Source organism: Dunckerocampus dactyliophorus, chromosome 14 (genome assembly GCF_027744805.1).
Source record: "Dunckerocampus dactyliophorus isolate RoL2022-P2 chromosome 14, RoL_Ddac_1.1, whole genome shotgun sequence".
In the NCBI taxonomy this organism is placed as follows: domain Eukaryota; kingdom Metazoa; phylum Chordata; class Actinopteri; order Syngnathiformes; family Syngnathidae; genus Dunckerocampus; species Dunckerocampus dactyliophorus.
The window spans coordinates 11361176-11388319 of record NC_072832.1 but is presented as its reverse complement, the minus strand read 5'-3'; the positions used below and the strand labels follow the sequence as shown (position 1 = coordinate 11388319).

General features: G+C 39.9%; 1 protein-coding gene across 1 annotated transcript; it reads left to right on the top strand.

Annotated features, from left to right (window-relative positions):
- Positions 1 to 26: 26 nt before the first annotated feature.
- tasp1 (taspase, threonine aspartase, 1) lies at positions 27 to 20288 on the top strand. The gene is made up of 14 exons (XM_054799636.1): positions 27 to 174; positions 613 to 804; positions 1061 to 1128; positions 2043 to 2111; positions 2671 to 2791; positions 2877 to 2961; positions 3047 to 3126; positions 3250 to 3356; positions 4689 to 4808; positions 5998 to 6076; positions 9571 to 9681; positions 10799 to 10906; positions 11424 to 11497; positions 19231 to 20288. The coding sequence occupies exons 2-14, from the start codon at positions 651 to 653 to the stop codon at positions 19321 to 19323; spliced, it is 1269 nt and encodes a 422-aa protein (XP_054655611.1). The 5' UTR covers positions 27 to 174; positions 613 to 650; the 3' UTR covers positions 19324 to 20288.
- The last annotated feature ends 6856 nt before the right edge of the window (positions 20289 to 27144 follow it).

Sequence of the window (27144 nt, the reverse complement as noted above, 5' to 3'; positions counted from 1 at the left end):
TGTAGCTGAACCCGGAAGCACTTTATGACGGCTAACCGGCTAACGTGACAAGTGACAGCTCAGTCTGCCGTGTTGGAAGTTTTAGTAGTTCAGCTACCCGTCCTGTATGTGAAGGACATGCCAATTAATTTGTGTTTATCTCACGGTCGTGTCGCCCATGGGGGACGAGTATAAGTAAGTAAGCCGACGTTATTTTTGCTTAACTATCCTTCTATGTTAGCTTACAAGATACCGAGCATAATACTACAAGCCTCTCTCTCGGTTGTTTATGCTGTAATGCCCCAGTTTACTTCATGTGGATAATGATTTATGGCTCGGTAATGTAAAATATATGGTAAGTGTTGTTTGCTTAAACGCTTAAACTCTTAACTTTGAAGGTTGACCAAACCGTGCATGTGCAAATCAACAGTTCCATGTTTGAAACATTGATAAATCACTAGCTTGTATTTTTTTATGACAGGAGTTAATTAAAAATAATGTTACCCCTAATAACACGAGTCTATATATACGTAGTACTTAGCATTTTGTGTGTTATCACTGGAAAATCACTAGCAGACTTTTTTCCATGACTGTCTGAAATGATGACGTTTGTATTGCCTTTTGTCTTGACAGGCTTCCTTCCCACACAATCACGTGAAAGGCTATAGGTGATGATAAGTGATGCAGGGGCTATGGAAAGTCTATTGATGAAGACTGCTGAAGAGCAGCAAACCTCTTTTTTCAAAGATAGTTCATGGCACAATAACCAGGAATCAACCCAGAATCAAAAGCTAGGTGTCGGTGGGTTTGTTTTAGTGCATGCAGGTAAGTATATGCGCTGTATTTGGTCATTTTAGGCAAAAATACTCAAATTTTTGGTCAATATAAAGGGGATAGTTTGGATTTTTTGACATGAAGTTGTATGACATCACATCAGCAGTGTAATACAGCAACAGTGACTAATATCCGAACTATCCCTTTAACTTTGATTTTTGTAGTCCATGATGATGTGTACTCTTTGGTGGTTGGCTTGAGAAAGTTATCCGTAATTCATTTCATTCCACCATTTCATGTTGTTCAGGTGCAGGTTACCACTCGGAATCAAAGGCAAAGGAGTACAAACATGTATGCAAAAGAGCTTGCCAACAAGTAAGTGTATTCTGTCACATACAGATGACTTAACTTTGATCCTTTTCCCAATGTCTTAATTAACATTAAAAATTAATAATAATTAACATTACAAATTAACATTAAGTCATTCAATACCAAAGATGTATTTATACGTTTTTATAACCCCGAACGCCCGATCCCAAAGAGGTATTTGTACGTCTTTTACGTTTTTTTTTGGGCGAGAGGCAAAAAGAGTTGGTGACGCAAGTGCACACTAATAGACGTCACTGTTAACGCTGTTTTAAGAAATAAAAACGGCCACAAGGTGGCAGAAGTGCATTTGATAAGATCTCGGCATTTGCTTGTATTAACTCTCGACAGCAAGGAGGAAGTGGAAGAGCATGGCGGAGTGTAGCATGCAGAAGGTTACACATTGTAGGGACATTCTAACATGTGCACACATTGTTGTGATAGAGTTGTTTTACATATTTGAGCTGTCACAAAAGCAAAACATTTGTGTCAAAGCGAAAGTTATGCTTGAAATGTATCTTTTCACAAAGAGCTGTTTTTCTCCCTTGTTGGGAACTGATATTTCCCTGAATGTTGTACTGCTGATTACTAAAGAACGGAAAACGGTAGAAACAAACTCTTTTTTTTCCTCTGATGAAAGACGAGATTCTAATCTTTCTTTTGGTAGGTTGCATGTTTATAGCCATAAAACACAATATTCTGTGTGCCTTGAAAATCAGTCAAAATGCTCTAAAATGGCCGGTACTGAAGGGGTTGTCTTTTGAATAAATGGCTGGGATCGAATGAGTTAAAGGTACTATAGTAGTTATTTACATCTAAATTAACATTTTTTTTCCTGACATTTGTTATGAGACATTTGCACACTAAAGGTCTCTCCCAATAATGAAACTGAAAAGGTGTTGCTCACTGTCTATCGTTTCCAGGCTGTGGACCAGCTCAGAGCAGGGGCACTTGCAGTTGAAGCAGTGGCTGCAGCACTGGTTGAGCTTGAGGTTAGTTTGTTATGCTCCATCTTTGATTATACTTTGATTATACTTAACTTTATATTGGGGACTTGAAACAAACATCCCATAACCCCTCTATCCTGCTAAATTTGACTCAACGTGTGTGTGTGTTTTATGAAAAAAGAAGTTTGGATTCGTAAATTGCTGATGCTTGTGCACACATCCTGTTGCATGATGTAAGAGGCAATTTACTTGAGGCGAAGGTTGGAAAAAAGAACAATGGATTTAATGAACTCTGCAGCTGCAAGGATTAACAGAGACTAATGCAAGTGCTTGCAAGTGAGGCATGCACTTTATTCTAAACTCCAATTACTGAAGACCCAGAACGATGTGACAACTTAATACAAAGGGTTACACCTTATTAGTACATCAATGCAAAATGTTAGGATACAATAGAAAATGATGCAAATCATCTTTGGGGTTTGTCGTCTTAATTTTAGGGCAGTGGCACAAGCCTGAAATGGGATTGCTTTACTTTTCCATCCCTTGTCATTCCAATGTAAACTTTTTATCTTTGTTAAACTGTCGATACTTTCTTTGTTCTCAGGACTCTCCTTTTACAAACGCAGGCTTGGGCTCCAACCTTAATTTGTCAGGGGAAATAGAATGTGATGCCAGTATCATGGATGGTAAATCACTGCATTATGGGGCTGTAGGTGCTATTAGTGGTAAGTCCATTACTAGGATGGGTAATTGTACAGATATATGTAGTTTTCTTTACAAAATGCAATCAGAAATTTCCCGTTCCTTCAGGTATCAAGAACCCCATCATGGTTGCAAATCGACTGCTCAGTGAAGCACAAAAAGGGAAACTGTCAGCAGGCAGAATACCCCCCTGGTGAATATCACGGTTATCAATTACCGTGTCAGTGATGTGACTGTACTATATTTCTACTCTTTGATGGTTTTTATTTATTTTCCAGCTTTTTAGTGGGACAGGGTGCACATGACTGGGCTGTTAGCCATGGTGTCCCACCATGCCCCTCAGAGAAAATGGCCACAAGTGAGTATTTTTGCACCCATTCAGAAACATGTTCCTCTAAAAACTGAAAGTAACTTGGAGATTCCACACAGGTTGATGTGGGTGTGCTGCAGACTTATTAAAGACATATTTTATCGCCTACAGAGTTCAGTTTATCTGCTTATAAGCGGAACAAAAGAAAGATGGAGCTGGCTGAGAAAATGGAAACCGGGCATAATCAAACAAAGAAGAGACGACAATCAAGTGGAAACGTGAGCATTGTTATATTAAATTGTTGCTTTAAGAATGCAGTTAAAATTAAAAGCTTATTCTCTTTTTAAATAGTTGCCGCTACACAAATTACTACTTCAATCTGTAAAAGTGATCATGACAAATGAGTTTGTTTAGACTCCAAAGATATTAATGTGTTAAATTCTCATTTGAAAACAGAACAGTGGAGATGTGACATCCGTCATGGAATCCTCAACGGTATAATAATAAGTATGAGTAGATGTAGGGACTTAAATCCACTAACAGACACTCACTTGTATAGTATGGTATTTGGGGAGAAAAGAAATGCAATAATGCTAGCTCAATAGGTGAGGTGAGTTCTACCATCGAACATCTCAAGTTCCTCCGCAGAGGAAATGGAGTTAGCAGACAGTGGTGTCTACTCCAAGAAAGGATGCAAGTGTTGACAGTGTTTAGTGCAAAGTTTTAGTGCACCGAGCGTCACAGCTGGCGACTGATTTGATGAGTTGAGCAGAAAGCAGCTGAGCAAAGATTAATTGTGATCCCAAGCCACAAATGGTGCTACCCACTCACAGAAGAGAGTGGGAGAGTCCATCTTGTTTTGGATGTTTGTCATGTTAAATCGAGTGTAGCATGAGAAGGGCCACAGCCAGATGTTACTACTTGTATCTCAAAAGTATTATTGTCTCTTGAGTTCACTTACATCAGTCCTCGATATTAATGACATCTGTTAAATAAAGAACAACAGTGAAGTTGTACTGTTTGTTGACTTAGCCATCATAGAGTGATATACAATCACGATTGATTTAAGCGTCAAATAGCTTGTTAGCAAATGAGTCACAGGGTTAGGTTCTCATCTGTCTCTTCCGTGTTTACGTAAACTTCCGTGACCTGATTAGAAGATTAATATATGACCACACTCAGCATCTACAATTTTACTGGACTTGATTTTTTTTTTTTGTCAGCCAATAGTCCTATGTATGCTATTAATTTTGCTCACTCATCAACTAATATTTAATAAAACAATAATTGCCTCCATTACATGATTACTGAAGCCACAGTGTCCTAGCATGCGGTTGACAAAAGATGCATCTAAAATATTTTGCTCTGTTTTAAAGTAAAACAGGAGTGTACACGTGAAAGATTATATATATATGCTGTCTTAGTCGTGTCTTAAAAATGTCTGATGGGATTTGTAAATGCATTACAAGCGATATACATATTCACTACAGACCAACTTAATTTGCAGTTTCTATCATGATGAAGAAATGTAAAGAGTATGAAAGAGTGATTCATACATTGCATGTTAGATAATACTGATTCCCTGCTGCTGCTAATCTCCTGTGACATAGGAAAACGGTTCTGGGTGCCTTGACACTGTTGGAGCTATTGTGGTTGACATGCAAGGTAACGTAGCCGCAGCTGTATCCAGTGGAGGTCTGGCCATGAAACATCCAGGCAGGGTTGGCCAGGTAATGGCTTTTATAGCTTTTTAGTTGTGTACTAAGTGTCCATACGCAATATGCACTAGTTATTTGTGTACACATTTTTGCATGTTTTCGGCTTGTAATAAGATGGTGCTGAAAATGATTGCAGCTGGAAAAAATACATGGTATGCTTGACTGAATAAAAGAGAAAATTGGCAAACTGAAAGTTTACAAATAATAGAGAATGGCCCACAAGGGCTGACTCAAGTTACACCAATCGCGTTTTATATATACAATGGTGTGAAAAAGGGTTTGCCCCCTTCCTGATTTCTTATTTTTTTGCATGTTTGTCACACCAACTGCATTTTGTGTTCAGTTGTGTTGTTATTGACTAATATTTACATTTGTTTGATGATCTGAAACATTTAAGTGTGACAAACATGCAAAAAGACTAAGAAATCAGGAAGGGGGCAAATACTTTTTCACCCCACTGTATATATGCAGCTATTGCCAAACATGACGGACATTTACGGTAGTGTTTCACTGACTTTGTTGTTACGGTTTTAATTTGATTTGCGATTTACAATTCTACTATATTTGTTAAAATGAGCAATTTCTAAATTCCGGGAACGTTGGTAGGTGAATCGCAGAAATGCTGAAGCGGGCTCAATATGGTAAATTAACTTTTTGCACAAATTTGATATATTTTCCAGTGAAAATATTAAAAACTTTGATGAAATCAGGGGATTTCAAAGTGTCTCGCCCCTAGCGGGTGCAACAGCTTGAGGAGAAAAGCATTTTTAAACCTGCTAAGCTAACCTCAGTTCTGTCAAAGGCGAAACGGCCTGATATTTAGTTCCAATGGTGAGGAAGTCAAAAAAAGTCTGAAGTGAGCAAAAATATGCTCCAGAAAATTAAGTTTTTTGGGGGACTAGGGCAGTCCCAACCATATGATATACTCTTGAGACTCACTGTGCCACACTTTGAAAACCCCTTTACTATATAATATAAAGATGTAAAGTACACAAATATTCTTTAAAAAGCTGACGCATTAGAGTTTGAGAAACACAAAATTTGGCCACAACTGTTTTAACCAAATTAATTGGCTATATTTTATTTTTCTTGTAGACATATTTAACATGAAAATATAATTAGACATATACTACAACAGTATCATGCACAATAATTACCACATATAACAGGTGATTTTGACTTTAAAAACTTCTTTTCTTAGGCTGCTCATTACGGATGTGGCTGTTGGGCTGAAAATGCATGTAACATGAACCCTTACTCTACAGCCGTGAGTACCTCAGGTATAACTCTCCACATTCTCTGCAACCTTCTATACTTTGTGTATTAGAGCATACGCCTTTCTCTAATGTGTAACACGTAACCGCAAGCCCTACATTTTGTCTTTGAGATAATATGAATCAGAACCAGATATTTGATTCGAGCCTGTTATTTAGCCCTCGTGAGTCAAGCTTTGAAAGGCCAGATAATTCTTTCCGATGACCTCCGACCATTCCTGCTGGCTGAGTGATTCTCATCAGTCACTTCCTCAGATGATTGAGTCATCTTTCTCCGCTCTTTGTTAGTCATCTGCACACCAGGTGCCTTTGGAAGTTCTTTGAGTTTGCAAAGACATTTGACAAGGGACACCTGCTCTGGATAAAAACAAAGAATCAGTGGAGTTCAGCATAATTCTGTAAGTTTGCAAGCTTTCTGGTTCAATATCCACAAGTTTTCTCAATCTATTTCCGCCTGCAATTAATCCTTTACACATTGTGTCATAGGCAGAGGAAGATGGTGGCTGCCTCTCTTAATTGCGAACATAGGTATCTAACTTAATAATCTATTTAATAACTAACCTATGTTTTTAATTGTAGCATCGTGAAAGAAACACACTCCCAGATTGCAATCATATGTTTTGTTTATTCAAAATAAGGCATCCAGCACTGGGATTAAACTCTATACACATTCAGTTCCTGGGCCATAAAGCATACATAACTTAGCTCAAAGGTTGCCAGATGTGATTTTAATTGCCAAAAAACAACCTATATTAGCCGTCCTTCAAATTGACTACTTACTTAGTTTTAAGTACCTTCAAGGGAATTTTGATGTGGATCAGCATCCTCATGCTCCTAAATGCAAATTAGCTTTTTTTTTTTTTTTTTTTAGCAAGACAGGTTAAAAAAATCTGCCTTAGAGAAGGCTCAAAAATGTCACAGTGAGTTCAATTTAAAGCAGTAATTGTAAGAACCGAATCAATTTTTCCATAAGAAGTAATGCAAATCCAACTAATCTGTTGTGGACACCCAAAAGTGTTGACACAAAATACTTTTTATAGTTTTACAGTTGTAATTTTATATGCAACAAACAATATCATTTTTAACTTGGTCGAACACCTTTTATTGACAAAGACGGCTATGATGAGTAACAAGGGAGGAGGGTAACGTATCCAGTAAAAAAAAAAAAAAAAAAAACAAGTACTGACTAACTTCAGATGTATTATTGTTTTAAAAATAATGGCATGAATATAGAGTAGGAATGTGCAAATTCAGATCCATACCGTCAGCGGATGGACATGAACAGCTCTGCGGAGCCACGAAAAAACGCAAGTGTTGCACTCAGCTGCAACGTCGTTTTGGATTTTTAACGAAAAATACACACGGCCAACATCACTCCTACTTCATGCTGAACATGTTAGCACACGCTGTTGTGATCACGTGGGCTCTATCCGGCCACTGCTGGATAGACGTGCTGGGGCGGAGTCTTAAATCGACGTCTTGTATCAGAGGTTTTAAATGAAGGCGAATATAATCCGATACTCTTTTTTTGTTGTTGTTGTTGTGGTTATCAGCCTGATATTCGATATCAATATTGGATTGGGAGACCATTAGTAAATTTTCGATAAATATGCTAACCAAGGTGTACGCTAACCGAGGTTACACTGTATAAATTTATTTAAAAAAAATTTAATATGAGCAATTTTCTGAAACTGTAAATGATCCAAATGTGTTGGCATTATGCATGGTAATTTTCATAAACAATATTTTTGTGTTTTTAACATACCTGCAGAGAAAAACCTTTTATATTTTGTTTTGATATATATTTAAATTTTGTTGTAATATTGCACAAGGTAATAGTTTAAAGGGTTTTTCACATCTAAGTGGCTCAAGCTTAATTAACCATGTTCATTAAATTGAAAAAAACAAAAGTGGGCTAAATATAATTACATGTGTTGGTTTCTGTTATGTCCATGTTATGTTAACGAAGTATCAAAGATGATGAAGTGTGGATTTACTACTGTATTTACACCACATCCTCTCTTTCCCTATAATGTGGCCCAGTCTCTGATGTTGGCTAAAAAAAAATCTATCCTTATGGGGATGTTAAGTGGATGGAGAGCATAATGTGTGTTCCAGTACATCACCTGGTTTTAATTTCCCTGCATGAAAGCCAGTCCCATCAAAAGAACCAGGAAAAACAATCGTTTTCATCCTGACATATGGAGGAGCATGAGCCTCACCCTCTCTGTCACCCCTCCTTACTCAATCACCCGCCTGCCTTCTCCTCCATTGCATTTTGTTGTGGAAAATGTCACTCAGACTGCACTTTGGTTTTCTTTTCTGAGTCCAGTTATTTATCTGGCCTTTACCGTGTGGCCCATGAGAGAAACGCTTGCTTATGTCAGTGTTTACTCTCGCTGTTGCTGCTGTTAGCTGTCACAGACTGTCTCCTTGTGGGCCCTTTCCCTGTTCGAGTCTTGAGTCTTGTCACGTTGCAACTCTTGTGCTGCTGCGTTTGTGCTGCTGTGATCAACACTTCCTATGGGATTGTGCATGTTACGCTGAACACAGTACAAAAGACCCAGTACCTGGCCAATCTGACGTTCTACTCTCATTAGAAAAGAACTCGATGCTCCAGGCATCTGGTCTCCACAGTTGCAAACCTGTATTTAGTTTTGTTGTAGTGTCTTGATATTTTCTGACGCTTTTTTCTGTGTTTACAAAAACAACACAGCAATACCCTCAGTGGGGTTTCACTTCTTTTCTAACACTTGTATTTTACTTGTTTTCAGGTTTAAATTAGTCAATTATGAGCAAACTTTACAGTTTAGCACATCTTTTTTCTTGGCAGCAACATGATACATACAAGGTGCTGGTTTTCATTTAATCAATAAGTAGCATATTATCTCTGGGGGAAAAAAAAGGACACCTGCAATGTTGATGCATAAAAATTGTAGATTGTAATGTGAGACATTGGTGCAAGCTGCCTATGCTTTTTATAGATCCTTTGCTTAAAGTCTTTGCGCTTTGTTTCTCTTTCACTCCTTGGACGTGATACCATAACCACATGCAGTAAGACCGAACAGCTTTAAAATAATTCAGCACTTTTGGCAAGAATAACATGTTCGCACTCTGTTTTATGCACAGTTTTTATGTATCCCGCAGATTTGTTTCGCTGTAATGTAAGAAGAGGAAAATATACAACATGTCCGACTTTACAGATAAAGTTGTTAGTGTTATATTTGGCATTAGTGTCCCTGTGTTCACCCACATCTGTTTTCATTTCATTTCCCTGTTGTTAGCTAGTTGTGCCATTGTAATAAGAGCAATAACCATTCTTGCACATTTACCAATCATATTCATACTTTGTGTGCCCCCATAAGATTTCAGCTACAACATAGTTTGCAAAATGCCTCTTGCAGGTGCATTGACCTTTACCTGAAAGAATGCATTGTTCATGAGTTGGTCCACCCTTGCTTGTTTTAACACTTTACGTGCTGTCATTGTGTCCCCCGCAGGCTGCGGAGAGCATCTGATTCGCACCATGTTGGCACGGGAATGCTCTACCGCCATGCAGTCGGAAGATGCCCACCAAGCATTGCTGGAAGCTATGCAAAACAAGTTCATCAGTGAGTTGTACCCTTCTAGCTTAATTTGTCTGCCAAGAATGTGTTTGTAAAAAACGTAATGATGTTCGAGTAGGATTAACAGACAAATGTAACAGATGTTTCGTTGCACCCATTGGGAAGACCAGAGTCAGAAGAAAAGTTGGAGTGATAGATATTTTTTTGCCGCTTCAACTTGGCACCAGTACCTCAGTAAATCATAGCTGACAGTCAAATATAATTTAGACAAAAGATTTTATTGAATGTTCATGTGAAGGTTTTATTTGTTTTTTTATTGGAAGTGTTCGCTTTTCAGAGCGTTTAGCTTTGTGTACTCTGCCTGTGATTGACCATGTGACAATGAGCCTGTACCAGTTCGGCTCTGTCATCACCATCTGTTACACTTACACATTTGGACTAAAACCAGTTTAAGTAAATTCAGCTGTTCAGCTTTCTTTTTTTCTTTACTTTTAAACAATGCTCCTTAAATCTAATAATGGTTTCTATAACGTAAAAGGCCTCTCACTTAGACGACATCACTTTTTTCTCAGCTTTAAAGTGTTTCTCATGATATACAGTCATGGCCAAACATTGGCATGCCAATATTTTTGGCCAAGACTGTATCTGCCACAGACAGTTTCAAGTATTTTCAATTTATGGGTGAAACAATGGTAAACATTAAGGCGATATATAAATTGCTGCTATGCTTTGAACAAGCACCAGGCTTTCATGTTGTGGAATAAATATTATGTATCAAACTCAACTAAATATTTCACACCTTTTTATTTAACAGTCAGCTAACGCTCAGATACAATAGAGCCCCGCTTTTCCATTACGATAGTATATTAACTTGTGTTCACCTCACTGCAAGTTTTGAGGCCGAATTGACTCTTTATAAATTATTGCAGACTTGGTGATTGAGGTGTGTGTTCTGCGGCAAAAACGGCTTATTTTCAGAGAAAAAAAAATAATTCATTTTGACCAAAAATCTGCAAATTTGCAGGGCTGTGAATGCTAAATCGCAAAATGTGCATTGTATTACATTGCTTAGAAGGTTTTGTGAAGAAAGTTTATGAAGGTAAAATGTGTCATTTTGTTTTGTTGTTGTTGCTTCAATGTAAGACTTTCTTTGTGCCTCAAGGCTCACCCTTCTTGGGCAGTGAAGATCGAGTTTTGGGTGGAGTAATTGTCTTGCGGTGTTGCAGATTTGTGGAACCTCAGCCATCTCCAAATATTCAGGGTGCATTAGGTAAGACATGAAACATTTCTTTCCCGACCACCGTTGGCATCCTTACCACAGCTAAGATTTGGCTGCTAATATTTAAAAATCTATCATCGCATAATTAAGACGAAAGGTGCAGGGAGTCACCGCAGCTTTCCTGGCGGGTGGTCCATGTTTTGACTTGCACAATCAGGCTCCAGTTTCACACCCTTCATCTCAGATCTCATGTAGACCTCCCACTATGGAATCAACTGCTAATCTTCAGACAAGCGGAGGCCTTCTGAATATGCCCCAGTTTGACTGATTGTCTTTGTGGATCTGGTTTCTCTACCTGGAGCTTCTAAAAAAAAAAAAAAAAAACTTTTTCCACTTTGTTTTGTATCAAATACTTTGCTATAGTACAAACTGAGTTTGGTTTATGTTGCTTAAATTCACAACCATCACCTGTCATTGTCTGATCAAACCTGTTATTCTTGATCAAAGTGAAATATCGTATCAGCCTTGTATTTGTTCTTAAGTTTTTTTTTAACCTGTGTTTTCTCAGTGGAGTTTCTTTGGAGTCACACCACAGAAAGCATGTGCGTTGGCTACATGTCTGCCCAAGATAGCAAAGCAAAGGTGAGCTCTGAACAAGATAATTAGTTTCACTCGGTTTCAACAATAACAAATTGTGTGTTGGCACTACTTCATCTGTTATCTGTCATTGAAGCTTAAAGTTTGTCATCGATGGGCATTCTTGAACATTGTCCTTAATTTTGTATTGATAAGTTTAATTTCACAATGTTACAATCACAACAGAAACCCCTCGTTTATCTCGGTTAATTGGCTCCTTACCTAACCGTGATAAGTGAAATTCCACAAAGTAGGATTTCTTATTTATAAATTGAATATATCCGTAGTTAGAACATAGAAGACCTGTTTATGACCTTCTACTGTAAAAATGTTTTTTTTACATTATTAGAGCCCTGTAGACATTAACAAACAGCCCAATAGTCACATTTACAGTTGTATTAGTACACACAATGAGAGGAAAATAAGAAATTTCAGACACAAATAAGACTCAGGCTTGCGTGTGTTGCTGTAAATGTGTTCTGATGCTAGGGGAGCTGAGTGAGGGTGGACAGGAAGTGATGTCCTGGGTTTAGAGTTGAGTTTTAGCTTGGCGTGGGGTACGGACGCAATAGTAGCTCGTGTTAGGGATTATTGTGACTGTTGTGAGATAATTCAAACCAGCAAAAAAAGCCTGTCAAGTCTAGCGGCCGTGTGTCTCACAGATCATTACATTAACATTGGCATGTCACGTAACAAATTTTGCTGGATGATAATTGTCCAACAAATTATTGTCGCTAAACGATACTATTGTCAATATTATTTTGAGACCATTTTTTCATTAATGTAAAGGTATAATATATGGCATAATAATGCGAATACACCATATAACAAAATCAATAAACTTTAATTTCTCAAGCGTATTTAACATTGTAATTGGAATGTCAAGCGTAATAGTTCCCCAAAGTGTACTGATGAGAAAAAAAATTATTGGTAGAAAGCTGAAACGTAACACGGTATATTTCTGATTTTGACGTCAGCTCATTTGCTTATACACTTCCTTCATTAACTTTTAGCAACATTGTGTGAAGACTGTTGTTTACGTTTAATGAGGTGTAATGATTAGTCGGAGTTTGGTCAAAGTACATGTTTTGGATGCAGCAATATGCATTTGGTGCACAATGAGATGTTATACTTTGGAAATCACGGCAGCTGAAACGTAAGTTCTGCCGTTCTGTATTTATTTAATTGTATTTGTCACAAACTATTTCATGTGACAAAATTATGATGTGCAAACGGGCTGAAATTGACCTGCTGTGCTTTATACACAACAGACACAAAGAAAGTATTTCATTGTGTAGCACATGACACACACAGCTAGCGAGTGCACACACAGACTGCGGCACTTTGTGTGTGCACTCGCTAGCGCCCTGACTCTCCCCACTAGGACAAAGAGACTCAATGACTAACAGGAGGGTTCACTCACTCCGTTCATTCCGCTATAGAACCAACGCGCCCAGGTGTTGAGACAGACGCACAAACTGAATCCTCTTGTTATCCAGCCTGTTTGGTATTGAGGCCGGCAAAAATTTAAGTTTATTTATTGTACAGTTAATCAATTTATTGATTAACGTGGCAGGTCTAAAGTCGCATTACTGACACTGAGTGACCAGTCTAGAACACTACTTATCATCACAATGTCTTTGATTGCGTCTTCTGAATTCCTTATAAATTGTATTCTAGTTCATTTAGCCATTGTTGTGCTTGAAAATGCTTAATTCATTAAAAAAGATGTAATATTTGCCTAAATATGCTTATTTTTTGGACTAATAGTAGACCCTAACAGTATGATTTATGAATATATTTTTGAAAAAACGTGATTGAGTGAAGCCGCGGAATTGAAGCGTGAAGTGGTGCTTACTGAGGTTATGATATACTATTTTTGGTCAAACGTTTGGCTGCTCTTCTGCCCTGTGACTCTATTTGTACCCTACCCAGCTGTCACATTATCATCTCCCCTGCCTGATGCAATGTACACAGGAGAATGTGTATTGGCAATCTCATTCCTGATACTGTACATCTCCTGCTTTCTTGATTTGCACGTATCTAAAATGTATCCCATCATTGCATGGTGATATTAATTACATGTTTTTAATGTTATACCAAACAGATTAACACCCAACAAAGTAAATTTTTATTTGGTTTGGACTAAAATTATGTAGGGGAAAGCCGTACAACATACAACAATCACCTAAACATCTGAAAACATGCAGAGAGTAACCATAGCAACATAATACAAAGCAACGGTGAGTCCTCTCAATGGCAGAAATTTGGCAGGAGTTCGATATTTCCAGATGTGCTGTCCAAGCTCCTCTGTAAAGCACAAAGAAACATGCAAGGCTGAGGAGCAGCAATTAAACAGAGCAGCAAAGGAAAGACATAAAGCAACACTTCCCTTTGAATTACCAATACGTCTTGCAGCGCCATCAGCCTGGAAACCTCCTGGTACATCCAAAGTCTACTGTATAAGTAACAAATCTCAGAAATTGACTTTATGGAAGTGGAAATATTTGTTTCTAACAGTGAACAGAGAGCTCGAGAGGGGTGTGCATATGATTTATGTACAGTGAAGTGAAAGCTTTGCAGAGGCTACTTGTTGAGTCGGGCTGCAACTTCAAATGAATGATTACTTGTGCATTAAATCAATGGTTTACCAGGTCCAGTGCTCAACACAGAACAACAGTGTTCATTTGAAGCTTTTCTACTCCCCACCTGCATGTTTGTTTTAGCCAGCTCGGTGCCTTCATTGCTGGAGTGAGGAGGGATTTGTCTTAAGTAACCATTTGTATTTCATTCACAGTTGGACTTTCTAGAAAAATTACACAAGTAAAGTCAGTATGATTTCATTTAGGAGTTTGTCAGCAACAATATTGCGGTGCCGTGGCTTTGAGAATTGCTCCCACTGATTTGTTTGGCTATTGTATCTCTGTCACTCTGAATGAAGAGAGGCCACTTTTGTTCAAGTTGGGCTCAGATTTCAAAGCATTTGTGCTGTGTCCTGCTGAGAACCGACCCGCTCCTCTTCACTTTCCTTTATGTCTCATCTGCAGGCAAAAGTAGCAAAACATTTACTTTAAATGGGTACACACGATATACAGTGTTTAGTTGCAGAATGTAAGGTTTGCTGTAAATCTGGTTAATGTCATCATGCAAGGTTTACTTTCTCCCCCAGATAGTTGAGCGTAGTTGTTCAGAAATTCTGTAACCCCTTTCTCACCCGAAGTCAACTGGGGTAGGCTCCAGCTCATTCGTCACCATAATAAGAACACGCAGTATAGAATACGGATGAATTTATAAATTTGCATAATAAGAATTCAAATACTTTAATCTCTATTCACAACAATGACATTAAGAAACCTTGACCACAACAGCCCCAGAAAACCTTGCAATGTGCCGTTAGACACTAATAGAACAGCAAGTTGAAGGAACGAAGCTGCAAAACTTGCATGTGCATCTGTTTCTTTCACCATCTGCATACCAGAGCAGCTGGCTGTTCAGTCCTTCAAGCCAACATTATGGGTGCAAAACAAAACTCGAGCCTTTGCTTCTCGGCTGGGCCTCCCTACACTGCCAACACATTTTCTACTGAATGAATGCCAAAGTGAAGGGCATCTGTTCCCTCTCCAACCTGTTTAGGTAAAAGAAAAGCAAAAAGATTTAAAGCTTTTGTTTTAAGTCTGTCAAATCCTCCTAGTGAGTGACAACTATTTCATAGAGCGTGATAAAGCGTGCTCATGATATTGGACAGTTGTTCTCTAATAATGACTTCATTGACCATGAGGTCAAAGGAAGAAGAAAAAGGAGAAACTTTGGTGGGTACTGAGTGATGTTTCCATGACACTTTTTAATGGGTTATTGAAAATTAACTAATTTCCAACTATTGATGCCTGAAATCCTGCATTAAGTCTAAAATAAAGGCACGTGTGAGTGCTTTAAAAGCAAAACAATAAAGGTTTGTGCACATTGCTTCCCAAGTGTACATTTACTGCTACTACTTCCATATGTGAAGTCTGCATATTTGCTTACAGAAGATCTGGAAAGACAAGCACTTGATGCACTTTTATTTAGTAGTTCTTGTTTATGCAGGCCTGTGAGAACGCTGTTTTCTTTATGGGAAACTTTACAAAAACAACAAAAAGTTCCCATTGTAATGGTTGTTGTGCAATGGTACACTTACACTGGGCTTATTTGAGTATACCTCAGCGCAATTACTACTACAATGTAAATTGTGCATGCACTCGTGCATGGACAAGCGCACCTTGGGTTTTCACTTAATGGATTATTTCAAGTCAGTCTATTTCTATTATGCAAGGTGTCGGTTGCCATTAATAATGAGCAGGATGAACGATCAGGTTACTTATGACACACCCGGGTCTGGCACCTGCGTGTGCTTGCACATCTGCTCGTGCATGAGCAATCGTGCCAAGTCCAGGTTCACCTCTTCTGGACTCAAGCAAGAGAAGTGTTCCATGCTTGAAAGCTTGAGCCAAAATGAAGAGCTCACACAAGTCAAACTAGATATTAGTTGTCACCCGTGATCGAGCTATAAGAGTTCCTTAGTATGACCTGGCCTACACCTTAAATTGGTAGAAAGTTACTGTGTCAAATGGGCAAAAAACTACTACATTCACCTACCTCTACATTGGATGTCTACATTTTAGCTTCATCGACAGGCAGCAGTGGCACTCCTGAAACAGTTTATAAGTTTTTCTTTTGTTCATAGCTTATCATGATTGGCCATGAAAGAGAAATGTAATATCTGTTGCGGCTCACAAAGTTTTTGTTCCCCTTCCTGGACATCATTAGCACTATAAAGTTTCCACTGTGCAAACTAAGGCCAGAGAAAATGGGATGGCATGCAATGTAAGCCCCTTTTGAGTTTGTCTACTTTTTCTACATGACAAATGTCTTTCATTCTTACACATTTTGTTTTTGTTACCCATTTTGTGTGGATAATAAATTGCACATGATCCAAAGTATGTGAAAGCCACAACAAAAACACTGACATATTTGGAAAGCTAAAGTTGTCTTTTGCAGTCCTATCTGCAATTAGCGTGTGGCTCCACTTGCCTCTAAAAGCATTTACGAAGTTGTTTTTCGCTCACAAATTCAGAACTACAATGTTTTTCATGTCATGGTTTAACCCGGGTTTTGTCTTCTCATGTGGGCGCTTCACTGAGTGACGATTTGACAGCAGGCATGCTATTTGTTTTTAGATCCTCATTTTTTCAGACAACTTTCATAGCTAGCGTGTAATTTATTTGCTGTTCTACAAGCCCACCGATCCATTCTTTGGTCATGATTCAACACACTGACAAAACGGTCATCAATGTGCATTTTACTCTTCAGCAGACCAGATTAAAGCATGTACAAATAGATTGTCATTTAAGTTGTAATGTTAACTTTGCGGACACATTTTGCCGTTATATACATTAGGTGTTTACACACATTTATGGCTACAGCAGACTTATTTACTCACTATAAATAAGCACTCATCCTCCCTGCACTGACCGCATAAGTAGAGGTTTGGAACCAGCAACATTGTGTCAGCATTGTGGTGTGCTTACTCACTGACTGTTTCTTACCTAACCAGTCACAATGGACATTATGTCAGGTCACAACAAAAGTGAAGGTCTCAAAAGTTTTGGGTTTTTTTTTTAATTCATTTCTGAGCCTTCATAGCTTCCTTAGACTGTAAAATGCTGCACATTTTGGTTAATAGTGTGCATTTTTATTTTTATTCAAAACAATTATGAAGAAAAACATAGCACGGTTCTCTTCTAACATGCGAGCACCTTAAGTTGATTAGGACTCAGCTTTGAACCTTCACTTGAAACAGATTTAAAATGGCTGTTCTCAAAGTCCATCCCAAAAGATGAAGGGAATAAGATGAATATAGAAGGTTGTATCAGAGGCATAATAACCCCAGAGAGTGTTGCCATGTGTGTGTAGACTCGTCTGGGTGTTGTCTCGGTCTATGACAGTTGCCCCCGGGGTACCTGGGGCCTGAGTTTTGGCCCTTCACTGAAAAAGAATGTGCTAGAGATAGATGCTCCTGTAACTGGAGATGTGATGTCAGGCTAATTCAGTGGCCTGTTGATTCTGTTTGTTATTTTTACAATATATTTATGCCTTTAGGACTACACACACTACCGCCCACAAATAAACCCCTCATCCAAATCCCATTTAACAGTCAAAACAGACAAATGGAGATGAAATATCATCTAATGTTCCAGATCAAAAACATTTGCCAATGTCAAACTACATTTATCAAATCAAAGCTGATTTGTGCCTGGACCGATGTGCAGCAGCTGTCTGCAGATGGAATTGGAGACCGCAAGACATCAAACACCGTGCATTCTGTCAGATCGACATTCGGCTGCTTTAACTGTTAACAATGGGCACATTTGATAGCAAACTGCCCTGCAAGTAATTAACTTCCCAGGCTTTGCACTTTTGCATGTCATTTTGCCAGTTGTACTTTTGACTATGAACAATGGATAATCTGTCACCTAGTCGACGAACTTGCCTTTTTCCACCAGGGACTTCTCCCACCTTTGTCTGTTTTTGACCTGTTTTTGTACCCTGAATTCGGTTAAGTGAAATTTATATTGCGTTTATTTTTTTTCTTGACCTGTTATTTTTTCTGTCATAGTTCACCACTTCACTTTCAGATTCATATGCTTTGCTGCTATATTTGAGTGTCACTGTGTTGTGTAGCATTAATAGGACCTTCATTTACAACTAAAACATAAAGGAACACTTAAATCACACATTCCAGACAAATCTAACAGCTAAGAATTCCTTCGACAGACAACTCATGATGTGGCTCAGTAAGCAACATTGCCTCTGAATGTCTGTGTGAGCTCATGCGGTGTATGCATCGATGCATCTCGGGATTTCTATTTGATTCAGGTATGGAGTAATGGGGTCTCATTCGAGTTCCATAAAGCACAGAGGTCTGTGCAGCCCTGCAAGGGTATGCCTCACCATACCGTCACTGGCCCACTGCCAAACCAGTCATTTTTGCAGAATGTAGCAGGTTGCAGAACATTCTCCACAGCTTCTTGTTACTTGTTACATGTACTCTTTGTGCTGTCATGTGACAAAATCTGGGAAATGCGAGTTGGGCTGTGCTGTAGCCGAATGTCAGCACAGCCCAACTTGAAGACGTCCAACCCTAATGTCACCCTCATGGAGTTACATAGTTTCAGAGAGGGCCATTAATCACTTAATGTAAAGCACCGCCTGAAGTTGGTTACACGAGTAACAACGTGAGTTAATGTTAAGTGGAGATTCCAAATACAGGTTAATATAAGTTAGAGCTATTCTGAGCACTACTTGTTTGCATACATATTTGTACCGATAGGTCTTGATGACAACATTAACTACCTTTGTCTTGGATCCCTCCCCTCTGTGTCGTCTTAGACCAGGTGCATTTGAGGTGTGTTAATAAGCCGGGTTACATTCAGAAACAGCTCCATTATGATGTGTTTATAAGCAAGGGCAAACGGGTTGCGCCAAATCTATTTGTGTCGGCCCCCGTCTAAGTGGACAGGCTGATATCCTAGAAGTGTGATTGATGATTGTTTTGCTTTTATTTTTGAGCAATGTTTTAAATCATTTTCGAAAGTTAACAATACTAAATGGGTAATAAAGAAGTCAACTTCTCAAGAAGTAATAAATACATAACCAAGTTAAAATTGTATCTCATGGTGTGTCATCTTCTGTGCCACTTCCAGACACACATATCCAGATTACCACCTGGGACAGTTCCTGGTCAGTCCTTGGCCATCGAGGGAGGTGTTTGTCGCCTGACGAGTACAAGGGATTGAATCACGTTTCTCCTTTCGTACTCTAAAGCAATATGCTAAACCCAACAAGCTTGGGTGTTTCACTTGTAGTTTGTGTACTTGCAGGACCTGCATCTGGATTATACTTGATACACCGTTGCCTTGATGCGCCACTTTTCTCTTTTCCACAGTTGCTTTCTTCCTTCTTAGTGTAGATAAGCTATGACTATGAGGTCAACAGGGTGAGTTTTGTATTGCTGCACCGATGGAGCGATTTTTAACCCGAAAGGGATGTCAATGCGAAATCAAAGTGCTTTTCAAGTATAAAATACAGCATTATGCACATTGTAGGACGACATTTACTGCATATCTTGAGTGTAGGCTACTGGTGTTAAACACAAGTGATAAATAAGCTCACTCGGTCTGTAGTCTTGTACACATACTGTCTTACAATGTACAATGAAGAATCACATGCTTCTTAGATAATGAGCCTTACAAGTACAACATCAGTTTAAATAGTACCTACATAGCACTGCATGACTACAAATCACGACTGCATATATGCACTTCCAAAGCTACGCCAATACTATATAGCACTCAGGTAGCAGTTAGATATCTTCTACAAAGAATGACTGTCAGCAAACCATTAAAGTAATGCATATTTATATAGTTACCTAGAGAAGAGAAACATGTATTTTGTGGTTCTGAGAGAGAAGGGTAATCTAAACTTTAATTTATGCATTTTAAAGTCGATGATACTTGAAAATAGCTTATGAAAATGATTAAAGTTTAAAAAGAGAAAGATTATGCTCTACTGACATTGCAGCATAAAACCATACAAAATAAAAAAAAATCCTAATATGTGCACAACACTATACAGTGCTTCGGAAGTAAATAAACGTGTTATTGTGTTGCTGTGTCTTAGCTTCTTTGTCTTAACACACACTACCTTCAAGACAGGATGATTTCTTGGAATTGTAGTGTTTCTTCTCCAGAAAAAAGACACGCATAGCTATTTGGAGAAAAGATTTCCAAGCCTGAGAGACAGCATTATATTCTGAACCGTGGACTGTCAAAAATGTATAGTCTGGAAATAAATTACATGCTGGTTGGAAAAAGAACTCGGCAGACGGCTGCCAGTATGCTAAAACTCCTCTCAAAGTATTTTGAGGAGCTGCAATTTTTACCTTTCGGGATTTATATTTTATTCTTTCACATTGACTTTCAGCGATTTTTAATTCTATCCAACAGATGTAATATTTACTGAGGTCAAAGGTTTAGCAGCAGTTCTCTACTGCTTTTCTGCTCATTTTAAACCTTCAGGTTTTTATTGTTCTGTGTCAAAGCAAGAGCATGACTGTAAAAGCTGTCTGTTGATGGGTTTAAAGGTCATACTGGTAGTTTTTCTTCGAATTTTAAACCGATTTTTCTTTAATAGCCTTGCACACACCATGTTCTAGATTGAAATCGCATCAAATGAACTCTTAGTTTGAAGGCAGTGATTTTTCTGCTTGTGCAGTGTCTTGTTGGAGAGTGACGACATATTGCCTGCCCGCACCGGCAGCTTGATTTTCAGGTGTTAGAAGTCACACTCCTATGAGATCACGAACATGCAAAATCTAGCTGACAGGTCAGAAGTGTCCAAAATAGGGGAGTCGGGGGGGAGTCTGTGTCTTCATGTGTTTGTGTTTGCTCCCCAGCCTACTGACCCTGGATTGATCCTGCAGGTCCATCTAAAAAAGATGTTTGTTACTGCTCCCCTTACCCATACTCACACCAGTCACCATTAGCTTGATTATGGGCCATTACAGAGTGTCCACTTTTCATCAGGACTAATCTGCGTTGCCGGGAGACCCTCGAGCAAAATACATCCCCTTGTACCTCCTCTGAAACCTTGCCCTTCAAGCATCAACCTTCTCTGCCCTGGATCCCCTTTTGCTTTGAAAAAGGATCCTGGATTTTTTTTAAAAGCGGACAAGGTCCTGAGCCGTTTAAGGTTTATCCAAGGCCTGGTGCTCCACGAGGCTCTTAAATGCAAAACAGACGGTGGAGCAAATAAAGATCAAAGGCGGCGGGCCGGCCCGCTGTCCTCACATGCCAAACGCCGCTGTCACAATGAATCACGGCCATGCGCCTTCCCTACTCATGAGGCTTCACCCCCTGCCCAAAATCTCCCACCTCCGAGACCCCAACCTCCTCGTCACTGCCTTCGTGTCTCACAGCAACACGCGGTCAATTACGTTGTGTACAGGCTGGACACAATTGACCCGCAGGAAAAAGTGGATGATGCTTTTGGCTGTACAGTGAATGCCGACAGCAGATAAAGGATTTTTTAATTCATCACTCAGTTCCATGAAAGATTATGGCCATGGCGTCTTCTCCATTAGTAGTTGTCATCCCTACCTGGAGGACTGCAATGGAACATTATTGACCGCATCTTACAACTGTTGACATTTATAACCCGGCTTGACATTTATTAACGGCAGGACAAGTTTACAGGTGGGTCAGCCATTTCTGCATATCTTTTCCTACCCCCTTTACCTTACAATAATCTTTGTTCCATGAAAGGAGGAAGAAATCTACCTATATTTACACCACGTGTGTCCAAACTTTTTCCACTGAGGTCCACATACTCAGCCTTGCAGCAGTCTCACTTGATCAGGAATCCTTTGTGGCAGAAATGGTCTGATCTGGAACCAATTAACCATGATAAACGAGGGATGGCTATACTGTATTTGACGAAGTCAGCTGGGTTAGGCTCCAGCATACCCCCGCGACCCTAATGAGGAGAAGCGGCATAGAAAATGGATGGATGGACTTTATTCTGATAATGGAACTTTTCCCCCAAGCTAATTTTTCAAAAATTACAACTTTGTTTTGTTTCTCATGACTTTTAAAAAATAACTTTTTTAAATATTTCAACTTGTATGCTACTAAAATGACAATTCTTTATCCTCATAATACACCATCCCCACCATACACGGTGTTGACAGTGTAGTTCTTCCCCCTCCTGAGACAGCGGATGTCCAGAACTTGTTCTCTCATGCTTTCTCAAAACTTGGCCAGAGTCGCAGACTGCTTGGTCTTTTGGTACCTGTCAGCTGCCTCCAGTCCCATGAGACCCTCATCCTGGGTTCTGGGATTACTGCCACGACAGGCACCGACCACCTTATGACCACAGCTCCGGTCAGCCATCTCAACAATGGAGGCATGGAACATGGCCCACTCGGACTCAGTGTCCGCTGCCTCCCTCGGAACGGAATGGTCATAGCTCTCCCAGAGGTGGGAGTTGAAACTCCTTCTGACAGGGGAGTCTGCCAGACGTTCCCAGCAGACCCTCAAAATACGTTTCCCCATGCCAGGTCTGGCCGGCATCCTCCCCCACCATTTGGAGCCAACTCGCCACCAAAAAGTACAAAAAACACATTCAATAAGACAACACTGGCTTGGATTCTGACTGTGTCAATCAAAAATGAGCTACATTCTGCATTGAACAGAAGAACGGATCGTTACAGCTGTGACAATGCCAAAGTTTGGTCATGGACTTCCGCCTTACATCACAAACAGGAATTCATGCTCAAAGTTGTTACACTACACAACATAATTTATCAGATTCAGTGACCATTATGAGCTTTTAAACCCGATTGGTGACGTTTGGATCAGCAATTGGACACTATAACGTTTGGGAGGTAGAAAATCCAAGCTGTAATTAAAATGCTGCTGCGTCAACGTCGGCCAGTAGCAGATGTTTGCGTTGAATCTTCAAATTAAGAACAGCACATTCATTGATTTTCTGACATGACAATGTATATAGGACAAGCAGTGTGCACGAGTTAAAGAATCCGATACATGGCCAATCAATGTACAGTCATCCCTCATCTATCGCGGTTAATTGGTTCCAGGCTCGACCGCAATAAGTGAATTTCCACAAAGTAGGATTCAATATTAATAAATGGATTACTTTGGTAGTTATGGCACAGAAAACCTGTAACAGTTGAACATTTTGTACCAAATTGGTTCTCTGACCCAAATTATTCATCTCTTTTCAACAAATTGCATTTTTTTTTCCGGAATTGTACTTTTGTTCGATGAGGAAGAGGCAGTTGCCCATTCAGGTCTACACAACAACTTTGTATTTTTGAAAATGTCTGATAACAGTGTCATAACAATCTTCGGTAAACGCAGACCTGCAAAAATGGCTGAAAAAACCAGGGCAGTCGTTGACGGTGGAATTTTGCAAAGAAACAATACCCTTTGATAGCGCATGCGGTGGAGTAAATGTGCAAGTTGCTGGAGAAAAGTTACTAAAGCGCCGTGTTCCACCACACGCTTATCACGCATTTCTTCCGTTTTCATAGACTACCATTTTAAGCGTTTACATGGAAACCGTAACGTCCACTTTGTGGAAAAAGCGGGACCCAGAGGCAGATCGTGTAGAGTCTAGTCTGCTCTTCATGGCCTCCACAGCCTGAGCTGTTTATTCAGCTGTTCCCACCTCCTTCCATCCCAGCCCTTGGCCCCACCCCTGGTGTGCTGCTCAGACAGAATGGGTGGAGGTGCTTCAAAGGGGGAGGAACACGCAGCTCCTGATCTAGATCAGAGATTCCAGATTAAAACATAAGACCTTTTAATTTGCTGTGGAGTTGGGCCTCTGTGGTATTGTGGCTCACGCACTTCCATAAAGAAGTGTGAGGGCGAAAGTGAACTACGGTGCTACGGTGAACTGTGCACCTGAGCATTAAACACATTTTTTGATCGAGGTAAACTGGCTAAAAACCTCTAAACTTTTTGTCTGCTTTACTGTCATAGATAAATTTGCCGTAAAACGGAACGCTTGACATTCGTTGGTTCTCACAACAAGTCTACTGTGCCTTAATGAGCCCTTACAGATCCTTAACATTACACCGCTAATACGGTGCTTTGCAGCCTTTGAAACCCAGCTTTCCAGTGCAGCGACAACACCAGCAGCTGTAGGTGAGTTTGGAATGTTCAACCACTTCTTGGAAGTATGTTCAAGCGCTGCCCACAACCTTCCATAGTAGTTGTGAAATCCTACGCCCATCTTCAGTTGGGTACTTTTCAGTAGGGGTGTCACAAGACGAGACAAGGGCCCACGAGATGAAAATATATTTTAACATTAAGTACAATGAAACAATATGACCGGACAAACAAACGTATTTAACCAAGTCACAAAAGCATGCAGGTGCAAGTCCCACAAATTTATGCTAAACGATGTTATTGTCCACATTTTTTTAGACCAAATAAACAACAGATGGCCCCTGCGCCACACTTTGGACACCCATGGGTGTTTTGCCAGCATGACGAGGTGCTGCCAAGAGTGCGTCTGTCTGTCTCTGTCGGGTTGTAGAGGTTGTTGCGCTTCCGGACCGGCATTGCACTGCTGCTGTGCAGCGGGTACTTCAGCTTTGTTGACCGCTTGTATTTAATTACTGAATAAATGCGTCACGCAAGAAACGCTTCCTGTCATTCACTTTTAATGCGAAGCGGAGTTATGGTCACCACAGTACGCCGTCCTATGGGACACACACTCCAAGCAGCTGGAGGTTAGAAGAACCAGAGTATAGAGCGGAGGGAGCCTCCTCCTGTGGACACTGGACACCTACCGCGAGTCCGTACATGTACGTGTTTTGAGCTGATGAATATTAAGTAAGTGTACAAGTATTACCACAGCTTCTGCTTAGGTATTACAGTATATCTCATGAAAAAACATCCTATACTAAACGAATAATTCCTAGCACACTTCCACTTCCATATTACATTTATTATCATTCATAGTAGCGATGCCACAGTTTGGCTTCTGGCTACCCAACTCTCGGGAGACAATTTTTCACCAAATGAGAAATCTCGTCATGCTTTAATCTCGTGGCACCCCTACTTTCAGAAATAAGCTGAGTGATTGTTTTGAAAATGTCTTTCAATGTTACGTTTTCTGTTGTTGGCTAATTTCTCGCTACATATCAAGCACACAGGTGGATAGCTTTCCGAGGGGGGAGCAAACTCTCAAAATGTCTTTTTCATCTCTCAGTGAACACACTGCCCCCCCCCCCCCCCCCCCTCCTTTCCTTGCTCAGCCAATCAGCAGTCAGAATGTAGTGGTGATTCATGGAATTGTGGTGAGTTTGATATTTACAACTCTTTTTCAAAATCCTCCACTTCGGTGTTAAAAAACATCACTTGTGGGAGTCGCAACAAGGAGGCCGAAGAGCTTGGCTTTGGAGCCTCGGGTTGCTCTCGACCAGGGGTCACCAACAATATGGCGCACGTCTTGTGTTATTAATACACTGTGTGAGTATTTTTATCACAAAATGTCCTTAGCTTTTTACACAAAGAAGCTTAGCTTGCTAACAAACTGGCAACCAGAACCGGAAGTCAGCTATGTCGCCCGTCTATGATGTCATCAGCAGTTGACTCACAAAAATGTCCAAAACACGTTTTTATAGTTTTACATACATAAAAAAAATTCTGATAGACTTCTGTTAATGTGTACCAAGCACTTATTCTTTTGTTTTGCTAATTTACATTCAAGCAAGCTTAACGGTCGGCACAGCTTCTTTGTCTTATTTTAGCGGTTCCTCATTTTCTTTGAGTGATCATACCTGCAGGAAATGTAATTTACTGTTTTTTGCATCAACGGAGGCGAGGATTAGTAACTCAGTGGAGCGGCTCTGTGCGTACTTTAGCTAGGGTAGCTACAGCGCTACATTGCACTGGCAACTTGTTGCAGCTTGTCGCTCTGTTTTGCGGGACGGACGTGTCTCGGTCACGTCATCAGCATGCATTATCGCGATGGAATTAAAACCTCTCGTCGGCTAAATTTATATTGTTTCTATCGTGCATCGTTCATTTAGCGTACAACCCTACACTAGGAACAGGATTGACCTGTCATGTTCTGCTTGATGTAGGAGTCTTGTTTAGGAGAGAGGCATTGCATTACTGACCAAAGTTTAAAAAAAACATACACCACATTGACCAGAATATAAGACCGTATTTGTTTCCCAAGAAAACAGTGTGGAAAAGATGGGTTTAGAGGTTCATACATGCCAACAGACAGGCCGCCAGTGCATACATCGGCGAAGTACTCAGACAGAGGGAGAGGTTGCAGCAAAGAGACAACGCTTCTGATGCATTTTCTCTTCTATATTTGTCATTTCTTCATGCTCTTTGCTGTCATTTTAACACTGTCCATGTCCACGTCTTTAGTCTGTGTAGCATTCGTGACGGAGTGCTTCACAGACGAGCCGACAACAGCACTCTTTAAAAGTACATTATAGAAACTTTATGTGGAAGGTCATACAGGTCCTCGGATTACAGTGTTTGGGTGTCTGCATTTCGTGGTTACGTAACGCTCCCATAAATTCATTAAAAACTTAATTTAGGTCCGTAAACACCGGGCACTCTCGAAAAGTAGTTTCAGCACGATACACGCTGCAAGCGTGCAGTGTACGCCTCGTCTCGCCTGCCGCGCATGAATAGCGTGTGCCTTATTCGAAGCCTGGAGTGGATAACGTGGCTTATTAATGAGCTTTTTGCACTTCATCATGTCTCGCAAGCGTAACAGGCCCTTCTTGTGGAAATACACCACGGAATGGAAAAGCCATCACCATGGAAGTGGACATATTGGCAGCACTTTTGGTCTTAAACATTTGACTGTCACGACCATCATTAAAGATAAAGCTTGTATCCATCAGCATGTTAAAGCTATGAAAGCGACAGTAATAACAAGACGTAGTGGTCTTATTATTGTGTTATTTCTTCTCCTGCCTCTTCTGCTTCCTCCCTCTAATAAGCCACACAGTAAAGGTACAGGGGGTCTTCTTTTTTATTACTGTTTCAGTTAATACT